This window comes from Atractosteus spatula, chromosome 15 (assembly GCF_055471065.1).
Source record: "Atractosteus spatula isolate fAtrSpa1 chromosome 15, fAtrSpa1.hap1, whole genome shotgun sequence".
Classification (NCBI taxonomy): Eukaryota; Metazoa; Chordata; class Actinopteri; order Semionotiformes; family Lepisosteidae; genus Atractosteus; species Atractosteus spatula.
Window position 1 is genome coordinate 173,730 of NC_142720.1, and position 26,241 is coordinate 199,970.

Genomic DNA, 26,241 nt, shown 5'->3' on the forward strand with positions numbered 1-26,241 from the left:
TTAACTAGTAAGTACTGTACTTACTGGGTTTTTGAGGGGGGGGGAGGTGTCTTTCGCTGGAAATCTCGCCTCCTACTTTGAAAATACCCGTGAAACCGGTTCAGTTCGTCACAGCCAGCACTCCTGCAGAGAGGGGGGTTGTACTTGCAATGTATACAGTACACGTGTTATGCTCTTCGTTAATGTCTAAGCCGGAACATATCATTATATCTCATTTTGTATTTCTTAAAAAAAAATCGTTTTCCCAGCCTAACAGTATTGTTGTTATTGTTTTTAACCTGTAAAGCGCTTTGAGGAGCCACCTTTAAAGGCGCCATATACAATAAAGTTCATTATTATTACTATTGTAAATTTGCTGGACAGAGAGGTGAACATTATTACACAGAAGACAAAGATAGCGATTTACGTTGCATTGTGTATCGTGCTGCTTTAATACAGTTTTAAATAATTAAAAGTCTAAACAGTATCAGCTTTATTTATGGGTTTTAAATAAAGGTGATTTAAATGCGATTTAAATCAATATAAATGTTTATATTGTAACGCATAGGTGACTATTCATTGTTATTAAAATGACTTAAATTCGATCATGTTGTGATATTTAGAAATGTACATTTGTTTGGTGCGAGTGAAGTTTTATGTAATCTCTGAGCCATACTGATTCTTCTGGAAGCCAGTTTCCGCCAGGGAGTAAAAAAAAAAAAACACACTATGGTATTCTCTCCAATGCAGTGCAGTTAAAAACATACCTCTGATGCTGCTCCTAAATGAATATCGTTTATGACCATCAGAAGCTTTATGCTCCTTTTCTTTTTTCCAGTGGATTGAACAGGGAGAGGCATTTCATGATGTACTTTTCACTGATGAAACAACAGTGGCTCTGGAACAGTTTTCAACCATGTCGTTTTATAAAAAGGGGAGATATGTACACGTTACTGAAGCTAAAAGTTTAGCCTTTGTCACTAATGTAACCACTAAATAAAGACATATAGAAATCCCTACGTTACAGACTGTATATGGCTGGTATTGGTAGTTTAAAGAAAAAATACACACCAGTATTCCACTTCCTCCCTTAACATTTTAAGCATCAGAGTCTTACATGTGGTTATTTCGGAAACGTTTGTACGTGCTCCTTCTGACCATGTTACTGTTTACTGTTACTGACCATACACAAAGCAAATATACCCCCCCCCCTCTCAATTCAATTTAAGCTGCTTTATTAGCATGACAGATGGGTACAATCAGTGTTGGGTATTTACTTTGCTTTGAGATGCCACTTTTAAAGGTGATATATAAAAGGCTTTAACTTGCTTTAACTCCGCAAGTCTGAGTTCTTGTGTCTGTCCTATCCGAACCCGAAAGTATTACAATATGTATCTTTATAGCAGGTGGTGTATAGCTTTTTAGTATAGATTACACTTTTCTAAAATGTATTTAAAAAATAAAAACGATTACAATCTAATCTTTCCACGTTTGATCCCAAAATAAATCTAAACGGGGAGAAAGCTATGCTGAAAGTTTATTAAGATACTTAGAAGACAAAGATATCAATTTATGTTGCATTTGTCTGATTGTGAATCAAAAAACACATATATTTAAACCCGCATTTGCGATTTAAATCAAAACGTTATTTAAATCAATATAAATGTTTGTATTGTAACGCCTAGGTGACTATTCATTGTTATTAAAATGACTTAAATTCGATCATGTTGTGATATTTAGAAATATAAATTTGTTTGGTGCGAGTGAGGTTTTATTTAATCTCTGACTCAGTGATGGCCTGGCATGGTGAGGTGCGCTGGCAGCTATGTGACGCAGTGGTGGCCTGGCACGGTGAGGTGCCCTGGCAGCTGTATGATGCAGTGGTGGCCTGGCACGGTGAGGTGCGCTTGCAGCTATGTGACGCAGTGGTGGCCTGGCACGGTGAGGTGCGCTGGCAGCTGTGTGGTGTGACGCAGTGGTGGCCTGGCACGGTGAAGTGCGCTGGCAGCTGTGTGGTGTGACGCAGTGGTGGCCTGGTACGGTGAGGTGCGCTGGCAGCTGTGTGGTGTGACGCAGTGGTGGCCTGGTACGGTGAGGTGCGCTGGCAGCTGTGTGGTGTGACGCAGTGATGGCCTGGCATGGTGAGGTGCGCTGGCAGCTATGTGGTGTTACGGAGTGGTGGCCTGACACGGTGAGGTGCCCTGGCAGCTGTATGATGCAGTGGTGGCCTGGCACGGTGAGGTGCGCTTGCAGCTATGTGATGCAGTGGTGGCCTGGCACGGTGAGGTGCGCTGGCAGCTGTGTGATGCAGTGGTGGTCGGGTATGTAGAGGTGCACTGGCAGCTGTGTGTTGTGACGCAGTGGTGGCCTGGCACGGTGAGGTGCGCTGGCATATAATGAATATATTCATGTGCATCCAACACACAGTTCAACGCTAGGAACTACACAAAATCTAAAATATGAGCTCTACTTGCCACTTACAATACCAACAGTACCAGCTAACTTTAGTAGTGACATTTTCATGGATCTTTTTAACAATAAAATTTACAACATCAGACTTCAGACACAATTAAACAGGCCTCAAAAAAGTCTGGTACAAACATTTTCAGCATGGTGAAATATGGTGAACATTTCCACCACTGCGTCACACCACACAGCTGCCAGCACACCTCACCGTGCCAGGCCACCACTGCATCACCCAGCTGCCAGCGCACCTCACCGTGCCAGGCCACCACTGCGTCACACCACACAGCTGCCAGCGCACTTCACCGTGCCAGGCCACCACTGCGTCACACCACACAGCTGCCAGCGCACTTCACCATGCCAGGCCACCACTGCGTCACACCACACAGCTGCCAGCGCACCTCACGGTGCCAGGCCACCACTGCATCACCCACCTGCCGGCGCACCTCACCGTGCCCGGCCACCACTGCATCACACAGCTGCCAGCGCACCTCACCGTGCCAGGCCACCACTGCGTCACAACACACAGCTGCCAGTGCACCTCACCATGCCAGGCCACCACTGCATCACATAGCTGCAAGCTCACCTCACCGTGCCAGGCCACCACTGCATCATACAGCTGCCAGGGCACCTCACTGTGCCAGGCCACCACTGCATCATACAGCTGCCAGGGCACCTCACCGTGTCAGGCCACCACTGCGTCACACATATTTCAGCGCCATATATTTCATGGATATTATGGAATATAATGGATGGATATCTTAGTTATCTTTCTAGTTCACAGGTTTGCATGCATAATTTAATTTTGAAAGCCACTGAGACATCAGGTACTACTGTTGTATTTATGAAAAAGAAACAAAACAAAAAACATACTAACAACTGTGCCATCCTACTCCTTAGTTAATACATTTTATTATTCATAAACAGTTAACATTGTTAGCAAAATATTTTGAATTATATTTAACCCTATTTTTTCTTTAGTTTTGTATTTAACTTATTATATGATAGTCAGACTTAATGTATATTTGAACAATGAAAATATATTTTTACAAGATTTTACATTAAGCACTTAAAATTAATATGGTTAATAATAGTAAACTGTAACATGCTGTAACAAGATCGGTTAAACTGCGAAGAAAATGCTTTCAGAGAAAATGTTTCAGGTGTGAAGAACATAGATCTCCAATGCAATTTCAACCAAACCTGTTCCCACACACCCTGCCCCCACTACCATTAGAATATACACAAAGCACTCAAATCTTTCGAGCTAATGATCAGGTGACCCGAGAGAGAGCGAGAGAAACACCAGGGAACTATTTACATGGAAAACGGGCGATCTCCCCAGACTGTCCGCCCGTTTCACTGTTACCTGGATACCTCTTTATTTAGAACTCACTAACACTGATTTTTAGTTTAGAAGGATTCAAGTAGGGTTTTAGATGAAAGGCAGTGACCTTAATCAAGCCCAAATCATAATTGAACCCATTCAGAGCCTACATTACATTTTAGCGTTTCATTCTGAGCAGAAGACCCTCACACCTGAAGAAGGGGGAGGTGTTTTTCGCTGGAAATCTCGCCTGCTTCTACTTTACAACCGGAGTGCTGGCTGTGACGAATTAAACCGGTATTACAGGTTTCAATCACAGACCATGTGACATGGGAGTCAGGAAACTAACACACAGCGCCACCGGATTTGATAACGCTATAAAAACGCTATAAAATAATGTGACTTGGCACAGAACAAGTTTACAGCACAGTACAATAATAAATGCTGACCATGACTTTAGAAGCATAAATTGCCTTACACTCAATTTAAACACAAGCTGTCTTTAGCCCTCTAAGCTGGTTCATACAGAAATGTAGAGATCCAGGCTCAGAACACACAGCTTCATTAGCGAATACATATGCAGGACAACTAGAGAAGACGTTTTACAGAGGATGGATTTTTAGAAACATCCCATCAGTGACATCACTGAAGTCAACTCCTAGGTACTGTAACTGTCGTGTGGATAGTTTCACAAGAATCAGACAGGTTTAAGCATCGCTTGTTCTAGATAAAACTGAAAAAAAAAACAACAACCCATAATGTACTTCTTTGCGGCTCTGTTTGCCCAAATCATATATTCACAACGTGAAATCTAGAAAATAATATTACGTAACCAAAATCCGCAATATGGAAACAGAACCTGTGTAATTGTTGATAGATGATGTTCTCGTAACATTTTTTCAAGACGAACTACAACATTTAAAAAATGACTTGTATGTACTTGATATCTCTAATCAATCCACGGGTCCCAGCACGAAACGAAACTAAAACGCATACCATTTCGCGCTTCTTATTAGTTGCTCAAAAGTAATTTGACCGTATGAAATGCATAATATAAACCTAGAAACATATACGTGAGCAGTACTTAAGCACTGTAGTATCGGTGTTAAGACATACCTCTCAAATACTGTAAATCAAGTTAAAAATATCTCAAGACAGATTCTGGTCATAATGAAACCATGTTTCGTGTATGTTTTCTTTAAAGTACCGAGACCAGCCATATACTGTATGTTTATGTTCCAAAATTAATATCGTTTATGGCCTTCACACGCGTTGCAGTATGCTCCTATTCTTTTTATGCTCAGCTACTAAGATTTCCCTTCAGTGGTAAAATTAGATATGAATATTCAATACTTAAACGGGCACAGTTAAGACATTAAATATACATATACATACTGTATACTGTACAGTTTGCATACGGTAATATGTTTGTTCCTAAATCAGTCTCTTTTATGAGCATGTGAAAGGCATGGTGAATCACTGTACTTTGCATGATTGGAAACAAATGCGTGATTGCGAAATGCTGTGGTGTTACTTTTACAAAGACGGTCAATGAAAAAAAGAATGTTGACCAGGGCAATACTTTGAGTTTACACTTACAGCTTGTCCAAGGTCATTCATTATTAATACTATTAGTAATATCTTCGTTAAAGACTTTGATGGCCACAGCTCAAACATGAGAGGTTGAGCTTTATTAGCTCCACCTTGCGGAAATTCCGGATACTATTATTTTGCTTGTCGTATTATAGGAGAATTTACGGTAACTCGCGGTATTTACCGGTAGCTTGCGGTAGACTGCGTACAGCGTACCGCAAAATAATGCGGTATCGCCCGCGCATTTTGAATGGCTGCATCTGTATATTCACCCCTCTGGTTGCAAAGTTAACATACAGGTAGAATTTAGGGAAGTAGTTCAGGTAGGTAGCTGCGTCAGCGTGCGTAGGCTGCAAAGGAACAAGTAAAAGGTTTATTCCTTGCTGAAAAGAGAAGAGAGAAAGCAATGTTTCGGCTGTGGAGCCTTCTTCAGGTGTGAGCTATTTAGGGAGTACTGCCTTAAGATCTGTGTGGTTGAAGTCGCCGGCAACAATAACACAGCCGCCAGGGTGAGCAGTTCGTAAATCGCTGATGGCCCTGTAAAGGACACGCAGTGCCTCTCCGAGTCAGCACTGGGCGGGATGTACGCAGGTACAGTCATAACACCACTGTAAATACTTCACCACTTGAATTAATGGAGACTGTTTAGGAGGCTAGATTGTGCTTGGGGCACCGAGCTACGTCTGATGTACCACAATGGTACATTTGTCCATGTTCTTGCTGTCTGTCCGAGGTGAACTCTTCAACTCCCAACTTCAGAGAGGAGCATCAAAAATTCCCAGTCCAAGTCCCAGAGCTAAGATGATCCAGTCTATTAACTCCTGTTGATTGAGCAAAGATAAACTATACAACAGTTTAACTGTTTAAAGATGAATGAATAATTTTCTTGTTCTATCTTAAAGAATGTGAGAATCTGAAACACTGCATAATTATTCATTAATACATTCACGTGTTAAATTGTTTCTTTAAATTTGTAGTCTTTTTAGACGGAAGAGCGTTGAAAATGGTTTGTTCTCAAAATAGTTTTTTTCCAACCAAAACCTGGACTGTTAGTTGTTTCAGAATATATATATAGAGGTGTGTACAGTATACAGTGGTGTGAAAAAGTGTCTGCCCCCTTCCTGATTTCTTACTTTTTTGCATGTTTGTCACACTGAAATGTTTCAGATCATCAAACAAATTGAAATATTAGACAAAGATAACACAAGTAAACACAAAATGCAGTTTTTAAATGAAGGTTTTTATTATTAAGGGAAAAAAAAATCCAAACCTACATGGCCCTGTGTGAAAAAGTGATTGCCCCCCCTGTTAAAACATAAATCAACTGTGGTTTATCACATCTTTGGAAAGCTGAGTTCAATTTCTCTAGCCACACCCAGGCCTGATTACTGCCACACCTGTTCTCAATCAAGAAATCACTTAAATAGGACCTGCCTGACAAAGTGAAGTAGACCAAAAGATCCTCAAAAGCTAGACATCATGCTGCGATCCAAACAAATTCAGGAACAAAAGAGAAACAGAGTAATTGAGTCTGGAAAAGGTTATAAAGCCATTTCTAAAGCTTTGGGACTCCAGCGAACCACAGTGAGAACCATTATCCACAAATGGCGAAAACATGGAACAGTGGTGAACCTTCCCAGGAGTGGCCGGCCGACCAAAATTACCCAAAAAAACCCCACAACAACATCCAAAGAACTGCAGGCTTCACTTGCCTCAGTTAAGGTCAGTGTTCATGACTCCACCATAAGAAAGAGACTGGGCAAAAATGGCCTGCATGGCAGAGTTCCAAGACGAAAACCACTGCTGAGCGAAAAGAACATAAAGGCTCGTCTCAGTTTTGCCAGAAAACATCTTGATGATCCCCAAGACTTTTGGGAAAATACTCTGTGGACTGACGAGACAAAAGTTGAACTTTTTGGAAGGTGTGTGTCCCATTACATCTGGCGTAAAAGTAACACAGGTCTGGGGCTGTTCTGCTGCTTCAGGACCTGGAAGACTTGCTGTGGTAAATGGAACCATGAATTCTGCTGTCTACCAAAAAATCCTGAAGGAGAATGTCCGGCCATCTGTTCGTGACCTCAAGCTGAAGCGCACTTGGGTTCTGCAGCAGGACAATGATCCAAAACACACCAGCAAGTCCACCTCTGAATGGCTTAAGAAAAACAAAATGAAGACTTTGGAGTGGCCTAGTCAAAGTCCTGACCTGAATCCGATTGAGATGTTGTGGCATGACCTTAAAAAAGCGGTTAAGGCTCGAAAACCCTCCAATGTGGCTGAATTACAACAATTCTGCAAAGATGAGTGGGCCAAAATTCCTCCACAGCGCTGTAAAAGACTCATTGCCAGTTATCGCAAACGCTTGATTACAGTTGTTGCTGCTAAGGGTGGCCCAACCAGTTATTAGGTTTAGGGGGCAATCACTTTTTCACACAGGGCCATGTAGGTTTGGATTTTTTTTTTCCCTTAATAATAAAAACCTTCATTTAAAAACTGCATTTTGTGTTTATTTGTGTTATCTTTCTCTAATATTTCAATTTGTTTGATGATCTGAAACATTTCAGTGTGACAAACATGCAAAAAAATAAGAAATCAGGAAGGGGGCAAACACTTTTTCACACCACTGTATATTGTTTGAGGTATGAGCAGGAGAATGTACTGTATGTGAGGTACACTTGAATATTGGTGCCGTCTGACATATCACTGTATATAGAGATGCAGAAAATAAAAATGACTCTGCATATTCCATGTGTTGATTGCTACACTGTCACCAGAAAACGTTACAAGTGTCCAAACACAGAATAATCTCGTGTAATAAGCGTGTGTCAATTTATTTTGTCACCAGAAACACACACATCATATGGCATGCAGGGTTATGTCACATCATGCTGTGATGTCACTGATGAAAGAAACCAGAAAGTTTTTTTTGAAAAACAAGGGAGAAAATGCTGCACTATTGTGTAGATCAAGAAGCTGAAGCGGTATTTGGGTCTCTCATCATGGGCATCAGGAAAGAAATGTACACACGAGTGTACTGAACGCAAGAGACATTAACACAAAGGCCACGGAGACTCAAAACATTTCTCTGTTGACTTCATTACCCAATTACATCACTTTTAACAGTAGATAAGTAGTTTATTTAGTGTTGTAAGTGTTCAAACTTATTTTCTTTTTTTACTTTAAATAGTTACATGTTAAAATATGTCGTCACCTCTTTTTGCTTCTGTGGCTCATTACAATTAGAAAATCAACTTAGAGAGGTAGTTGAATTAAAACAATGTTTGTTGTGTAAACATGAAGTGTAGCAAATGTATTCATGAATGAGCTTAATGGCATGTTGTCGGGTCATCAGCAAACAGTGTAGCTATTTGAAACAGCCAACCACAGCAGACGCCTGCAGTTACCTCCTTGAACTGACAGGTGCACCGGCGCCCTCCTGTCACTTGCACTCTCAGGACACATACGAAGACACATAAATACCTCCTGTCCTTGCGTTACTTTCGCACAATCTGTAAATTGTATTGTAAATTGCAATTGTGTAAATTATTGTATCCTAATTTTTGTTCTTTTCGTTAATCTAATCCCTATAAATTCCTGTCCTTCTGCTCTTCTATCCCTCTTAACGAGCTCATGGATAAACCATTTCATTGGCGACAACACCACTGTATGCTGTACTGTTTGTGCGTTGATAAATGAACCTTTGATTGATTGTGACTCCTTACCTTGAAATGTTTGGTCATTTTATGTTAATCATATGCATATATTTCCATTTTATTTTATTTTTACTTAGAAATGTGTTTAGAAAAACAGCAAAGAGGATGGATTTCTACCATCAAGAAATTTGGCAGATCTATGAAGGTATGGTGTCTGCATATACTGTACAGGCAAGTTCATGTCAATTGGAACATTTTTTCCAGTTTAAACAGGGGTGTTCACCTCCAGTAGGGTTCAAATATTCAATTTATTGTCCATATTTATTAGTTAAAGAACTTAGGTTTCAAGAGAGACCTCAGATATAGTTAGGTCCACATAGTAACACTGTGAGACCTTTGACGCATTTGCAGTTAAGAATACAATTGTTGTGGAAGCAGCACTGTATAATATGTATAGAAGATGAATAATTGCCAAACACTCAAATAAAATGTGTTCTCTGGAGTGGCACAGTAGTGTGGCAGGTAGCGTTGGTGTTCCAGTTCTCGGATCCTGGGTGTCATTCTGGCCTTGGCTAGTTTCTGTGTGTTTTGTGCATGTTCGTCATGTGGGTTCTGAGCTCTTATCCTCCTACAGTCCAAATACATTGTCATGGCAAGCTGGCGACTGGCAAGATTGTCCACTCTGTGAGTATGTGTGTGTGGTTTGTCCTCTGGTGCTCTGGTGTCCTGTCCAAGGAGTGTACAGTCACTGGGTTCCGACAATGTTTAAATTCTACAAATATAATATTACACCATGATATTACTCTTAATTAAAAGTCAATATAGAATGTCTTGTCTCAACAATGTGTTAAGCAAGTATAGAGGATTCTTTAAGGTTTTAGATGAAATAGCCAAGGGCAATCAGACATGCTAAACATGTTTCATAAGGTTGTGAATGTCACCTTTACTCATTGTAAAGAAAAAATGTTACAACTGACACACACCTGTCAGATTTTGAATTTTACATTACCTTGCTAAGCAAAATTAACCTCCAATACCTTGTGAAAAAAGATTTAATCATTTACTGATTGACAAATATCTGCATGTTAAATTGTTCAGGATCAAGGTCAGTAAGTATTGCAGGAGGACTCTTGTGTCACACTCACTACACCTAGAGGGCGCTCTGTTTTCCTTCTGTTCCTAGTTCCCTGTGATTATTCATGTCTTTCTGGTGTGTCTTGTTGTGTAGCCTATTTATTTCCTGCTTCTGCTCTGCTACTCGCTCAGCATTGATGTTCAGTTGCCCTGAGACCCGCCTAGCACCAGGTCACTCCTGTCCTTGGCCTGAGGGCATAGGTTTCTATACGGCTCCTCCTGAACAGCTGAGCCCGGGCTAACCCCCGTCTCGCCGCTACGCATACGGTCTTTATCGCTCTCCTGCCATTCCACGGTTCGTCCTTTTGGACATACGTGACAGAATGCTGAGCCTACTTTAGACCCTGCGAGCGTTTTTTTTTGTCTGTTTCCTGGCTTTTGGAATTATTTTTTTTGTCTTTACGCCTGGTTCTAGGCTTCCATGCTCCCTGACACTCTTGCTTGTATAGCAGTATTGTACAGAAGCAGACAGGCTCCTCTTTTGCTCCAAACTGCTGTGCGGGGATTACATGTTTGAAGATGTTTTTCTTTGGTTACCAGTGAAACATGAACTTGTTTTATTTTGAAAAGGTGTCTTCTGAATGTGTTGAGTAGATTTTGAAAAACATCTACCCTTTTATGGAGCTTTGTGTTTTGTGTTTGGCTATGAAACTTCCATTTACTCTGTCTTTGGTTTTTTTCTCTTTTTAGACTGATTTGGGTTTCCACTGCCAGTTTGATACCTTGGTTCATGGATTGTGAGAAGATAGCAGAGAAATGTTGATAGTTTTGCAGTTGACATATCCACAGTGATACATGAAGCAGGATCACAGCAGACTGACTCGGCCAAGCATTCTGTTTTCAGTGACTTAGTCAATACAGCTTCCCTACGGTGAAACCAATATTTTTATGCAGTTTACAAAGGCAGTTTGCTCATTCAGATACTGAAGGATGCACTCACTAAAACAGAAGCATACATTAAAATATTGAATAGTTGATGGTTGCAGGTTTTCAGTGTAGTTTCTTCATGGTGGTGTTTAGGAGGCATTTTTACATTTTGCTTTTGTTCAGAGTAATAGTTTGCTTCTTTCCTGCTGTCATGTGACCGTTGTCATCTCTGATAAAAGCAAATAAAATCCCTTTACAGTTCACTGGCAGCTGTTTTGAACTTGCTCTGGCAACAGTTTTGTTGGCTCAAACGAAAGTACTTTGTTGAACACGCAAAGGCCTTTTGAGCAGGTTTCTACAGCATATTCTGCTGAATTCTACCTATTACAATTTGTGAAATAAACTGTCTGCTCTTTTCCTTTGTTTTCCTGTACTTTTGTGACTTCAATTAATGAATTTTAAAGATTTTTAATAAGAGTGCCAGAAACTGCAGTTTGTCTCAGCAACCCGTTATGTTATTGATCACGAAAATTCAGATATCTTCAACAATCTCTGGTATCTTTTCTCATACTAATCTATAAGTCTCCAGTTATATGCAAAAGTTTGGGCACCCCTGGTCGTCAAATTACATGTTTAACAGAATCTCTTAATGAAAAGAAGTTAACTACTGCAGCGTACAAACTTAAATATGACATATTTCTGCACATTTTAATGCACAATTGCTGTTTGCTAAATTTAACTGATTGAAAAAAGTAAAAAGGTCAATGTGGCACAAACCACTGGAGAGGAATACAGTGACCTAGCCTATGTGAGACAAGCTGGTCAGCAGCTCATATATCCTAAACTTGGGAACTCTTTTTTTCCCTTAAAAGAGGTCTTTCAAGTGGCTTACGTATCAGACATGTCTACATGCTTTCCCCACTGTCCTACGAAAAGGGAAATCCTACCATCTTTTTTTCCCTAGTTGGTCAGACGTGATCTTAAAAGAAAAATGACAAATTTCTACTGAGTTTTAAACCACACAATAGTGTCTGCTGGGGTCCCAAACTTACCTTCCACTCTATACCTGTCCCTTCTTTAATAAAACAGAGATTGGCTGTGCGTTGTTAGAATACCCACATGAGTCATTCTCCTCTAATATATGTGATAAATTCTTGAAAGCATGACTTAGTTTGGAGTTGAGAGTACATGGGCACCCTCTTGTGGCCTCAGGTGGAATTACTGGCCTACTTGCCACACTGTTGACCACAGTAGGTCTTACATGTGCTACTTCTTTACTTTGACAAGGAGGTCTTCAGAGCAGGTGTAGTATCTGTGCTGTAAGTTTGAAATGCACATTAAGAGATTGAATGCAACCACAATCATTGTTACACTTATCCCTCAGCATCTGTTTTACTACCAGCATTTGAATATGGAAGGTCACACTTAAACTCACATTTTTTCACAGTGTGACTAGGTATCCTTTCCTTTCTGTTTTTGTTTTTGGGGCATCGATTCATGTAAGAATTATTGTATTTCTTTGCCCCCTGTTACCCCTGGCTTTTTATAGGTTGCATGGCCAGGGGGACCCCTCAATGTGCAACACAATGTATTTTTGTTCTACACATTCAGATTGAGCAAAACATTCCCTGTAGTGGCTCTTCCTGTTGCTGCTGTGGATCATCCTAATGGAAGTCTGGTAAAAAAAAATGACCAATCATAATCAAGTATGTAATTTTTGTGAAGCACAGAAAACAGGGGGAAAGTGATCTCGGAACAGAGGTACGCCCAGTCAGTCTATTGCAATGCATAATAGTTTCTTTCATTTGGTTTTGTCTGTCAGATCCATGTAACTAGCAAACGGTAGACATGATACATTTTCAAGCTGGAGATTTAGACTACTGGAGCTGTTTTTACTAGACGGTAACAGATTCTTGTTTCCCGCAGTTGTACACATGACGTGGCTAAATAAGTGCTGCCTAGCTAAAAATCAGCGCTGCCCGGCCGAACACAAGCGTGAAAGCAAATGTGCAGCACAAAAGACTGTTCAGCAATTACACATAATCAGCATTAAAATGCCTTGTTTTCCATGCTGTTTCTCCTGTATTCCATGAAATGGGGGAATTGTGAACTTAACCTGCAGCCTTGGGATGGCACCTGCACTGCCAGTGACAGCAGCAGGAGCAGAGAGGGGCTTTTTCAGGGCTCAAGTTGATTAAAACACCTGAGGTCAAAAAGATAGGCAAATTGATTCATAGAATGTTTTTTATAAAACCTTCCCACGTGCTTAGTCTTACTGATTTCACCTGCCTTCTTGAGTGCACTTGTTTTTTGTTCTTTGTTTATTTCAGATTTGTCTGCAATTGGTTTCAGTGTCTCAGTGCAGTACCTTTATAGCAAGATTTGCTATAATTTTGAAGTAAAAGATCCCATTTATCATTATTGTTATTAATACTCCTTTTTTATTGCTTTCAATATTAAAATACATGTTCTCTTTGAAAATTGTGTGCCTCACCGATGTGCAGCCCCGCCTGGATGATGTTTTGCAATAGAAGTTATTCAGTGTGTTCTTCGAAGCTGCTTAATGAAAGTTGATTTTATTGTTCTAAGCAGTAAAATAAGGTTGTGTTGGGAGCTGATAAAAGTAGTGTGTGTGCAAATCGTGATCTGCAGGGGCCCGTTTCCAAGGGTTTGCGTAGGGCCCCAGAGATCTGGGGCTGGTGATCCAGTGTGGTACGCTGATCCAGAGCAACGTCGTGCCTGGTGGTGCTTGCTGTGGGAACGGGCACATAAGGTAAATCACTGTCCTGCTGAAGCCTCACCGCAGTCTAGCCAATGGAGGGATTTCCTATTGGTTGTCAGCAAGTGGATGCAGGTCAGATATGGTGTCCTCCGGGTCTTGTTTACTAAGCTGGCTCGGGCACCAGTATCCCACAGGACTTGTACAGTCATGTTTGTTGCTGACCTAAGAACCAGGCACCGCCTTCCAATTAAATGAGTTTTGATATTTCCTTTTAAGCAAGTCAGTGCTGGTTACTGCATGTAATTCACAGTGCTGGTGTTTTGTTTCAAATGACCTCAGGGTCTGTTGTTTACTGCTCTGAAAGGGTGTAGTGTAGATGGGATGAAGTGCAGGGCTGCTGGGAGTCCTTTAACACTGGTTAACTTAACCTTTTCCTTAAATCACATAATATGATTTGGCATCCTGGCCAAGTTTCCTGTTGGCCTCCTAATCCCATCTCTGAAAGGGCTTCGTCCCTCTGTTCTCCTTCCCACTGATGGCTGGTGTGGTGAGTGTACTGGTGCACTATGGCTGCCAGGACATCATCCAGGTGGGGCTGCACACTGGTGATGGAGGGGATCCCCATTACCTGTAAAGAGCTTTGAGTGGAGCGTGCAGAAAAGCGCTATATACAGGTAAGTGTAAGCAATTATTGTTGATGTAAGTAGGCTTACTCAAACAAGTTAGTTACAGCACCTTTGTTATTAATTTTATATTCAGACCTGTTTAGTTTATAATTGAAGTATAGACTGTAATCAAGTAAATCAACTTAGAAATAAAAAGACTGATCTAACCATGCTATGTTTAAAGATGAGAGCACTGTAATACAAAGATATGGATAATTACTTTTTTTAAGACCTTAGATATGTTATTTTATCTCAAAATATTTTCCAATATTTAGCAAATTTGTTATGAACTACCTTAGTACATATTGTCCTTTTAAAAAAAAAAATGTTCTTTTTCACGTTTACAAGTTTGCTTTGTGTGACCTTCTACAGCTCCCATAACGCACTGCTCAAGTTCCTCATGGCGTCTGTCACGGCCCCTGTTCTGCCTGGCTGTGGTGACGTCCAGTGGGTCCCTCCTAGTTCTGGCAGCTTCACTGTAGATCGTGTGCAGTCACCGTGCGGGCAGGAGGAACTCGCACAGGACTCGCTTTTTTAAATTTTATTTTCTAAAAAATTAGAAGAAAACCACGGGAGGGTTTCCAGAGATACGTACCAGTCAGGCGTTCAACAGGCTGGTATCGAGGGTCTAATGACCAGCCTGCGCACGGCCCTGTTCCTGACTCCCGTGCCCCACGCCTCATCGTCTGGTTACATTTGCATCAAAAAGATAAAATGGCTTGTAATACAGGAAGTTGCTAATTCCTAACCTTTTTAAATATGTAGCTTGAAAGACTGGTTGAAACTTTAAACGTCCCTTGATTTGCGTGTTTATTTAAGAAGGACACAATGAGAAACTTCTTCAGATTTTAAAAAAGGCTACGAATACGTGCTAGGTAAAGCCTTTTTGAGAACATGCAGTTGTTTGCTAATGTTCACTTATTAAGGCTAAACCTGCAACTCTTCGGATTTGGATATAATATTGGAGACCAATTCAATTTTCCTGTACACACAAATGCACAGACGATTCTGGTATTAAATACAAAATCAACCGTTGCCGACCCCCTCCCCCCAAGCAAACAGAAAGGCAGGCATATTAACCCTCGCACCAGTAACAGAGTGCTTGAACTGAACAGACGGGGTTACTGGAGGTCGAAGTCGCCATACATGATCACGTGATCACCCGAAAAAGAAAGCGCTGGGAAGCTACTTTCAGTGGCACAAACTGACACGAATGAGGCCTGTTTGGTTCTCCGGTGGCATTGTAGGGGTTTTCCCCAGGAAAAGAAGGCGGTATATCTCAGAAACGCAAGCAGCACAAGCGTGGCACTAACACACGCAGTGGGTTTCGTTGTCTGAGTTATTTTTAGAGGAGGCCAACTTCACGGAGCTAAGTTTCAGCAATGAGTAATCAGGAAACAATTTAAATTCTCATCAGAAAGGCTTCAGAAACTAAAATTATCCTGCAGCTAGGATCACACCTTTCCCCTTCTCTCAACAACACTCATTCTTTTCCTCAATTCTCTCTATTCATTGTAGGTTTCATTTCACACCTCTCTTCACCTGTCCTGACTTCACACCTCCTGATTGGCCTCTCTGTCTGTCCCCTGCTCCCGCCTCTCGCTCCTCCTCTCTCCTAGCTCTTGTTCTCCTGCTACATTGCCTTTGCTTACTGCCCTGTCTTTCTCACACCTGAAGAAGGCTCCATGGCCAAAACATTGTTTTCTTTCTTCACTTTTCAGCAAGGAATAAACTTATTACTTATTACTTGTTACTTTGCAGCCTACGCATGCTGACGCAGCTACTCACCTGAACTATGTCAAATACAATGTGTTTATAATAGAAGTGTGCGGCTGGCCGTAAAGATTCACACATTTTCACATTTTGGAGAGGGCTGGGTGCCCTTGAGCGTGGCCCCACACATACAGCCTCATGCAGAATTTGACGGGTTGGTCCTGTCAGTTTCAGCTTTTTACCCAAAGTAGTAGACAATAGGTGAGCACTGGGGAAACAAAGGCTGGGTTCCTACACGTGCTACAGCCAGAAAGTCTTTTATAGAATAGAAAATGAAGTGTTTTTTCTTTCCTGTTTTTTTTCTGTGTTCGGCTTTGGGCATTTCTGTTTAGTGTGTATCCTGAGTAAGACTTACAGCAAATCTGACGTTTCAGACTTGAAGTGCAAAGTATTCTCTTAAATGGAGTACCCTTATCAGGCCTGTACTTTGTATATTTTCCAAAAAACACTAAGATCAGCACAGCACATGCATATTTGTTTCCGATGTGAAAACACACACGTTTAACAATAGCAACATTTGGCAAGAAACAGAAAAACTGCAAGTATATTTGCAATTGTGTTAATAGTTACAACTGATAACAAATTTAAAACAAATCTGAAACTTTATTAACCCCACTGTATTTCATACCTGCATGAGATCACGCTGCGTCCAGAACGTGTTTTGTTTTGATTATTATGAATTAGTCACTGAGGCATACCATCAAAGTTTTCAAAATTATACAAAGAAATCACACCTTTGTTGAGGCTGAATGAGAGAAGGGGTACTTTTTGAAAAGTCGCATACAGCTTGCAAAGTAGCTAATTTTACTTGATCATCTAAAATCTGTGTCTGACTGTATTGTAACTTCTTCCATTGAGCAGAAACTTACCTTCCTCATACAAGCGTCTGTGTTAGTAGACATAAGGATGTGTTCATTTCTGTTCGACTCCTCTCGGGAATGATGAAAACTCAACTGTTATCACTGTGAAATCCAAACTAAACTTAAGGTCTGTTTCCTTAACGGTCTTCTTATGCAAAATGTTTTAGACACGTGGTCACATATTAAACTCCAAGATCCTTACTGATTTGAATTTCTATGTCTCATTAAGGTGAAACAAAAAAAGAAGCAGTTCTGTAGTTAATCTTATTGGAATTCAGTTAATTAGAAACATTGACATAGGAGCAGGATTTAAGGCTGTTGCTGCAGTTCATAGCCTCACATTAACTTGTAAATGCACTGACCTCTGTGACACTGCACCCTTTTGACTGGATACAATACCTTTCTCTCTCTGGAGGCGTGGGATGGGGCTCCCTTCATCAGTTCAACCTCTGAAACGTCCCCAAGTACTGCTGTGGGCTTAAAAGATGAATATTTAACATACTATGATATAGAACATTAGTAAAAATGTCAATATAGTGTAAGTATTAATTTGAAGGCATCATTAGAGAGTTCAAGATTTATAAAAATATTTGACAGTCACGTTAAAATCGTATTTAAAAGGCCAGATTAAAACAGAATTTCTGAGTTGTCATTTGAATGAATTTGTTGCGTTCCGTAGTTTCCTCACATTAAGATGCATTAGTCACCAGGAGATGTAGATGCTGTCAGGAAGTCATCCTGTGGGGTTCGTGAGGATTGGAAAGTGACTCAGTATTGTGAATGCGTTTCGACGGAGAGTGAAAATAAAAGCCCACACCCAGTTTCCCTCCTGCCTTCTACAAGGACAGAATGCGCCGCCGAGGCACGAAACACTCCCTCCAGTGTTACACCAGAAACGTTCAGCTGAAGGAGGTGCTGTGCATCACAACTGCATTTTTGTTGTTTTCGTATTTCGTAACATTTTCTAACACCTCCGATGAAGCCAAGTAGTTCTAAAACCTACAAATACCATTCCCTACTAATTTAGTTAGTAGGAGGTAGATCAGTAATATATCTGGTGAGAAAACTCGGAGGTGACTCAGACTGTTAGTCAATCCTAATATTTTGGAAATTTCAGAGATACTGTACCATCGACAGTTGCTGTGTCAGATTGTCGTAGAACTATAGTCTTCATGTTTTACTGCTTGAGTTAGGGACCAAACTTGGGCTGAAAGGGTTACATATCGGGTTGGTCCAACCTCATCTCAGCAGCTGCTTCCCGTATACTAGAGAGAACGTGATTTCTGAACAAGTAGGCAGCATGTGGAGCCCTCTTCAGGCCACGGCACCTGACGCCACAGCCGAAACTAGTGTTTCTTTTCTTCAGCTTTCAGCACTAAATGAACTTCTACCTGTTTCTTATGATTTATGTACGTCAATCCTCCACATACTCACTACCTTAGATCTGCTACAGTACATATAACACTTCTGGTAGAAAGTTAGCCCATGCAATAAAATGTGTATTTGCTCTCCTTTTACAGTTTTTCATACACTAATCTTTTTACACTGTATATGTAACACAGTATTGTTTAAAAGACTTACAAAGGCATAAATAAAACAGATTGATCAGATCATAACTTTATTACAGATATAACACAAACTCCCGTTCCTCCACAAATTGCTTTAACCAATCTTAAGCAAATCTAAGCACACATTTTACAATCAGTTACATGATAAATTGGTCATTTCGTTGCACTGGTTAACCCTCCGTTGTACATGCACTCAGGTCGCAAGCAGTAATCTTTTCATTTGTTTTTAATTAAATATCGTAACAACAGTTGTATCTGAATGAACACAACAGTAACTTTTCAGGATAAGTTATTTAAGCCAGCAGGCATATCTCCCTGCAGCTCACAGCTGGCAGCCCACTGAAGCTCAGGAGTGTGAGCCTGGTCAGGACCTGGAGGGAGACCTCCTGGGAAAACTAAGGTTGCTGCTGGAAGAGGTGTTAGTGGGGCCAGCAGGGGGCGCTCACCCTGCAGTCCATTTGGGTCCTAATGTCCCAATATGGTGATGGGAATTGTAAAAAAAAAAAAGGCACTCGTTCGAATGAGAGGTTAAACTGAGGTCATTAAAAATTCCAAGGCGTTTGTCTAAAAGAGTAGGGATGTTACCCCCATGTCCTTCCAAGTTTCCCATTGGCCTTCACCAATCTTGGCTTCCTAATAATCCCGTCTCTCTGTTCTCCACCTCACTGAGAGCTGGTGTGTGGTGAATGTACTGGTGCACTATGGCTGCTGTCTCATCATCCAGGTGGGGCTGCACACTGGTGGTGGTGGAGGGGATCCCCATTACCTGTAAAGCACTTTGACTGGAGTGTCTAGAAAAGAGCTAAATAAGTGTAAAGAATTAAGCCACAAGGAAGGAACATTACAAAGGACTTTTACAAAGATTAAGGGAATTAGAAACTGATTTCAGAGGTTTTGAAATTATTTGAGAGAACAGTAGTAAGATTTTGAAGTGGGAGCTAAGTTTTGTTTTGAGTTTTTCTGGCTTTACACTGTGTAAAGGGTGTGCCTGATTGCCAACTGTGGGGCCAGCTTGTCCTGCCTGTGTCTCCACGCCCAACTGTGGACTCTGACCGGAAGAGGTTTGCTGTATCAGTGATCTGGCAGCAAGAGTTCTGGCAGGAAAGGTCCTACAACAGAGAACTAGTCCGTGGAAAATGAACAGTAAGTGTTTTTGCATTTTTTAGTGTATACGTCCTGTACTACAGATTTTGTGTTTCCTTTTAGGTAATTGTTGAAATTATTCTTATTCATAGTTCTCTAGCCTGTGGACTACTTTTCTTGTAACAGCTGCTTAGTAATTTCAGTTTAAAGGTTAATTCCATATTTTATACATCCAGATCTACAATTATACAATGAATGGACTCTGCATGTGTACTTCTGAACAGTGGTATCAAACTCGCAGAAAGAAGAGATTCAATTTAAAGTTGTAAAAGTAGTTACAAGGATCAACAAAGTTAGCGATAATCGCTTGTAATCCCTATGAGAGGCTGTTAACAGCAATCTGGGAAATGAGAAATTAAACAAAGTGGCAGTAATAGTCAAATGTAGTTCCTTTCAAGAACAATAAGGTGCTCCCCACTACATTTTAGCTATATGCAGTATATATAATATATTTATGATATACTCTTTATGATATATTTATTGTATTTCTGAAAAGTTCAGTTGCTATCATTTTTTCTTTTCCATTTTGAAACGCCTGTTATGGTCGATACTATTTAAATTTAACAAGGTCTGTCCAACTTGTCAGCTGTTACAAAACATGTTCACAACTAAACTATATGATGAACTATCGATTGTCATGTAAGGTAAGCTGGCAGACCCAGTTTGTGCAGTTTGACAGTGGTGCAGAGGAGATAACCAGGGAGGCTTAAAACTGTTCACATTTCGGTTTTTTTTACTGTACAGCCACAGGCACTGCACTTGTACTTCTTCCATATGGGTGGTATTGTCCAGAGACAGTCGCAGGTCTTGCAGTACTCCCCTACCTGTAGAAGAGCATGTTTAACTAACTAATCTATTATGTACATTTTGCTTCTATTCTTGACACTTTATTTACAGTAACTAGAGTTGTATGAATATGTAACAAGCTACCCAGCCCTGTTGCTCAAGACAATACCCTGTCTTTCTTCAGATGAGATCATTGGATCAATTGGCTACTATCAGATGGTCTAGATAGGCTCTCATTTATAATCTGTAGGAGTTATTGAAGGATTTAGTTAGAATTGAGAGATCACAGGTGTTTGCTGAAGCCACTCTGTTTAGACTTCTTATTCCTGGTAGTTCATACAATGGGTAATAATTAATCAAAATAGTAAATTAACTTGATCAGCTGTTTTTTTGTATCAGTTTTATTAATGCATTGCTAATTGTTTTTATTTTATTGCTTGTAGCCACTTTGCACATTTGTAGACTATGCTTCTGTTAAGGCTGCAGTTTTATGAGCATAAAAAAGACCAACATTTAGGGAGTATAAGAACTAACCAACCCATAGATTTGTTGAATTTGCAGGAGAAATTTGCGAAAACGCAGGAGAAAGACATTTTATTCGATTGCTGGTGTAGTGCGCAGAAAGGTACCAACTTTGCTCAGCTTCGGGAATTAATTTTATTAGAAGATTATAAAAAATTGTTCATCTGAGTGTCTAGCAACGCATTTGAATGAACATAAAGTGATTCAACTTCGTGAGACATCAATTTGGGGCAGACGAGTATGTTTTTACTGCAGCCCCTGTGGTGTGTTCTGGTGAGCTGTCATTGAGACACGTTGCACAAAATTCTGGAAATTAGTGGTATTTCTTTTGTTAATAGACGCAAACAGGTACAGTGTATGATTATTGTAAGATACCTGGCTATTTTATTTTAGAATGTAGAACACTGCAGAAAAAGGATCAGTCGGTAAAGAGTGTTGGAATTCTGCAAAAATCCAGGTCTTTAAAGACGACTTCTGAAGCAGTGTCCCCCTGAGGAGAGCTACAGTCCATTCATTCCGGATAGGTTCGTATCATTGCTGGATAATCCTGAGGCACAGGTTCCAGTTAAAGTCTGAAAAGACACGGGTGCGGTGAAGTCGTTCTTTAGGTAATGTATTTTTGAAATCGGACTTGGTGACCAGGTGTGGCTGTGCATTCTGGATTGCCTGTGCTGGTGTTTGTTGTATTCTAGGAAGAGATTTGGCTGGGGGTAAGGTGTTGCCTGTACCTCAGGTCATTGATAATCCTTTGTGAGGTGAGTCTTCCGATTTAGCGATGGAGAACTCTCCTGCTGTTTTCCCTATTTGTGTTGGGACGTGTGCACAAGCCAAAGAACAGGGGACTGGTTGTTTTAGTACAATGAGTGATGTGTTATTGGCAGACTCTTTACTTGCTCGTCCTGAGTATGTAGCAGCTGATCCTGTAGTTGAGGATGGAGTTACGACCTTTGATAAGAGACGTCTTGTTTTTGGAACAGAAGTGTGATCCTGAGATAAAAGCGCTGCTGTGTTGTCACCCAAATGAGCTTTCTGAACATGTCGTTGATTATTTTTTAGACAGATGTACTGGCGTCACTGAATGTATCTTCTGTTCAGCTATCCAGTCAGCTAAATAATTCTTGGAGAAAGCAGGCTGATCTCTCATTCAAAGCATTTATTTGAACAGAAAGTGTGAAAAGATGTTGCCGTCTTTGGTGCCATAGAATACAGACATATTTGGAATACCACACTTTGCAATAACTTTATATAAACAAACTTCCCACAACAGCTCTACATTACTTCCTGTAACACCAGAAGTTATGTCCAGATCTAGCGATAACCAATGAGAACAAACTGCCTAGAGGTCCATAACAACAGAGGTGTGTGCACTTGATCTTCCAATGGAGTGTGGTACATCAGGTAGTAGTGCCATAGCGTTTTCATAACGAGGTGTTGCATCTAGCTCATGACCATGGTCTTAGTCTTGCTGGCCACTTTGGTGTCAAGACGATGTGTGATCGTGTTCTTCGGCTCTTTTTCTGGCCTTGAAAGCTGATGTGGTTATGTATTGTAGGTCTTGTCTACAATTTTAACACAGACTGTCTGTGATTATAATAATACAGGAACCATTTTCCCTCACGGGATTTCCCTCAATTTCCTTCAAAGGATTAATAAAGTATCTGTCTAACCATTCTACATTATTTCAGCTCACTGAGTCCATGGGTCTGTGGACAGTAAACACCCCTTTTATGGCTCTGTCAGGCTTGGTCTGAAATCTCATGATGCCCTTTTGTCAGTGTAATACCAGTGGAGGTAGATCATTTCTGTGTCATGCTTGCTTTGGAGATATTTTTCTCTACCACACTATTATATGAATTCTGCTCGTTTGTATATTCTTGGAAACATTCGCCTCAACAGAGGAAGATCTTGAAAACACCCTAGCTTTGAGATTTGATCTATTCAAGGTTTTCAGTTTTATCCTAAATTCTGACATTATTCATAGGCAGGAATAAGAATTAAAGAGAAATTTAATTATTCTGTACTTTGTTTTGATCGTTTTAGGTTTCCCAAGATGTCTGCAAAAGCTGAAAGAACATCACAAAGCGAACGTAAAGAGGATGTTTCAATCTGTGTCTGGAGGAGTTTCTAATCCAGGAAAGGAGACACTTCTCAATGATATTTTTACCGATGTGTGGATAACTGAGGTTGCAATCCGACATGATGACAGGCAGACAGAGACTGGCTGTAAAAGCACAGTCTCTCAAATCCGTTCCCTCACAGGCAGTGATATTTTCAAGTTGCTGCCGGGACAGGCAGAATCGATCAGAACTGTACTAACAAAGGGAATTGCTGGCTCTGGTAAAACACTCTGCGTGAAAAAAATTCTTCTTGATTGGGCACACGGAACGAAGAACCAGGAATTTGATTTTATATATTATCTTCCATTCTGTGAATTGAATTTGTTCATGTCAGAAATTAGTTTGCTAGAACTCATCCAGTCTTTCTTTCCAGTGATGGTAAACTTGGGCGATGCTTTGGATTGTTGTAAAGTCCTGTTCGTCTTCGATGGATTGAATGAAAGCAGGTTTCCTTTGGATTTTGAAACAAATCGGAGATGTTCTGATGTAAAACAGCCCACGGCCGTTGATGTGTTATTAACCAGTCTCATTCAAGGAAGCCTTCTTGGTGAAGCCTCCATCTGGATAACCTCTAGACCAGCTGCAGCAAGCCTCATCCCTCTAGAGCACATCAGCAGGGCGACAGAGATACAAGGGTTTCAAGATGAGAAAAAGGAAGAGTACATCAGAAAGAAATGCAGAAATGCAGATCTGGCTGACAGAATTATTTCAAATTTAAAGATGCAGAGAAGTCTTTACATTCTATGCCAAGTCCCTGTATTCTGTTGGATTGTGGTTACTGTTCTTGAGCACACACTGGAAGAGACCTGTGAGGACCAGATGACAAGTCTGACAGCCATCTACACAAAGTTTATTGTTCTCTTGCTAAGGACCAAGAAAGAGAAAGCAGAAAACGTCCTCAAATCAAATCGAGAAGCAATTCTTAAACTGGGGAAGCTGGCGTTTGAACATTTAGAAAAAAAGAGTATGTTCTTTGACACAGATTTGAAAGACTGTGGCATTGATAGCACCAATTCCTTTTTTTCCAGGGTATGCAAGGAAATTTTTCAACAGAATTTAACTTTATTTCAAGGAAGAGTGTATACTTTTGTGCACCTCACAGTCCAAGAGTACTTTGCAGCTCTGTATATTTTCTTTTCTGAAAATCACAATCTAAGCCTACCAAAGAAATTAGCTGTGTCTTTTTCCAGTGCTGGCAGCAGAAAATCAATATTCAGTCTGAATGCAGAAGCCCTGGAACAGGCCGCCCAGAGCCGAAATGGCCACCTTGATCTCGTCGTCCGATTCCTTCTAGGAATGGGAATGGAGAAAACCCAAGCTCTTTTAAAAGGATTCTTATCCAGCACAGAAGATCACTCCAGTGACATCCAGAAAACAGTAGAACATATTAGGGACCTTATTAAGCAAACCTCCTCTGCTGAAAGATGCTTCAGTCTTTTATATTATTTAAGTGAGCTAAATTACAAGTCTTTGATGGATGAGTTTGATGCATTCCTATATTCTGGAAAGCTTTCAGGACAAATCTTTACACCTTCACAGTGTTCAGAACTTGCCTACTTCTTTTCAGTTACAGAAAACACTGAAATAGTTCTGACACGATGCTATACTGCACTAGAAGAGAATGTACAGAGGTTGATACCTTTTGCAAACACATCAGAAGCTCTCAGGTAAGAATACAAAACATATTTTAACAAACTTAAAAGAGTAATTTTGATTAGGAAGTGCTCAAAACAAGGAAATGTCATGAATGAAATCCAGAGTAATTTTGAAAAGCACATAACAGTTTTAAAAACTATATTGTGTTATTATATTTCAGTAATGTGCTTGTAGTGTGCTCTCACGAGGCACCAGTTCTGTAGGGGTTTGGGCATTTACTGGGACAATTATTAATTGTGGCAGTAAATCACAAAATGATTCTTTTAATGGCCTTAGAATCCAACCATGCGATATAACTCAAACAACACACACAAACAGGTACTAATACACAAGAATACATTTATTAATACATAAAATATGCATGTAAACCTAACAGATCTTATCGTGAGGGTTAGCAGAATACAAAAGGTATATATTCATTCAGTTACAAAGAGTTAAACATATCAAGAGGACATACATTCAGTATATCATTCATTTAGACCGTTTCGTAAATGAACTTGGTTACAACTTCTACACTAGATAGTCAAAACAACTACATAACTCTTAGGAATTAAATTGATATCAACTGGTTGGGATAACTATTGAATTCTAGAGCAGTAATGCACTGAAGTTGAATACTCATCCATTCTTTGGGGATTCAGATCTCCTGCAGACGCAAGGAAACAGTTGCAGGCTTGTTGCTGTCCAATCCGCGCTCTCTGGCTTGGTGCCAGGCTGTGCTGTGCAGCTTGAGACGTGGTGGAGACTCCTGTGATGCCGCTGATGCTCTCTGAAGACTTGCTAGTTAGTGCTGAAACTAGCAAGGGTTTGTGCACAGGAGAAAAATGACTGTGGGTCCCAGCAGGTCAGGAAGAAGACCGGTTCGTTCCTGATGATGCGCTAGTTCTGAATACTGATTCAGCTGTCCACAGTTCCGATCTGTTCATGAGGCTTGCTGCTGGTGCTAACCTCGGGTGGATCCTTTGGTTACTCGTGGCAACCTCCGCTCTAGACTCTTAGAACAAAGGGAAGTTCTGGCACTCGGACACACTGGCCGTTATGTGGTGGTCCAGGCTGTCTCAGGATGGTCAGGAGCCGCGCTGCGAGAATGTCCTGCCCTTAGGAACTGTTCTGCTCCTGGGCCGTCCTGCCCTAGAATTGTTCTTTTTTTGGAATAGTCTCTACAGGCTCTCTGTGTTGCCTGTTTTTACCTGGAGGAACTGCAGGTCATTCATTGGTTGAAAGTTTCATGGACATCAGAGACCCACGTGGGCTACTTGGCCCTACCAGTTCCTGATTGGTTGATCAAGGTGAGGTATGAGTCACTTACCCCTGACACTTAGGAATGCAGTCCAGATGTCCATCTGGCACTCCCTAGACAGATAGGCGCCAATGGATGACCATTGATCATGATAGCCAGGCTTAGCTAAGTGCATC

The 26,241-nt window shown here is 40.7% G+C and overlaps 1 protein-coding gene across 1 annotated transcript; it reads left to right on the top strand.

Moving 5' to 3' along the window:
- The first annotated feature begins 5,943 nt into the window (after window positions 1-5,943).
- On the top strand, window positions 5,944-24,840 carry LOC148819804 (protein NLRC3-like). Its single transcript, XM_088934177.1, has 2 exons — window positions 5,944-5,953; window positions 23,093-24,840. Exons 1-2 carry the CDS (start codon window positions 5,944-5,946, stop codon window positions 24,838-24,840), a joined length of 1,758 nt encoding a protein of 585 aa, XP_088790303.1.
- Window positions 24,841-26,241: the final 1,401 nt, after the last annotated feature.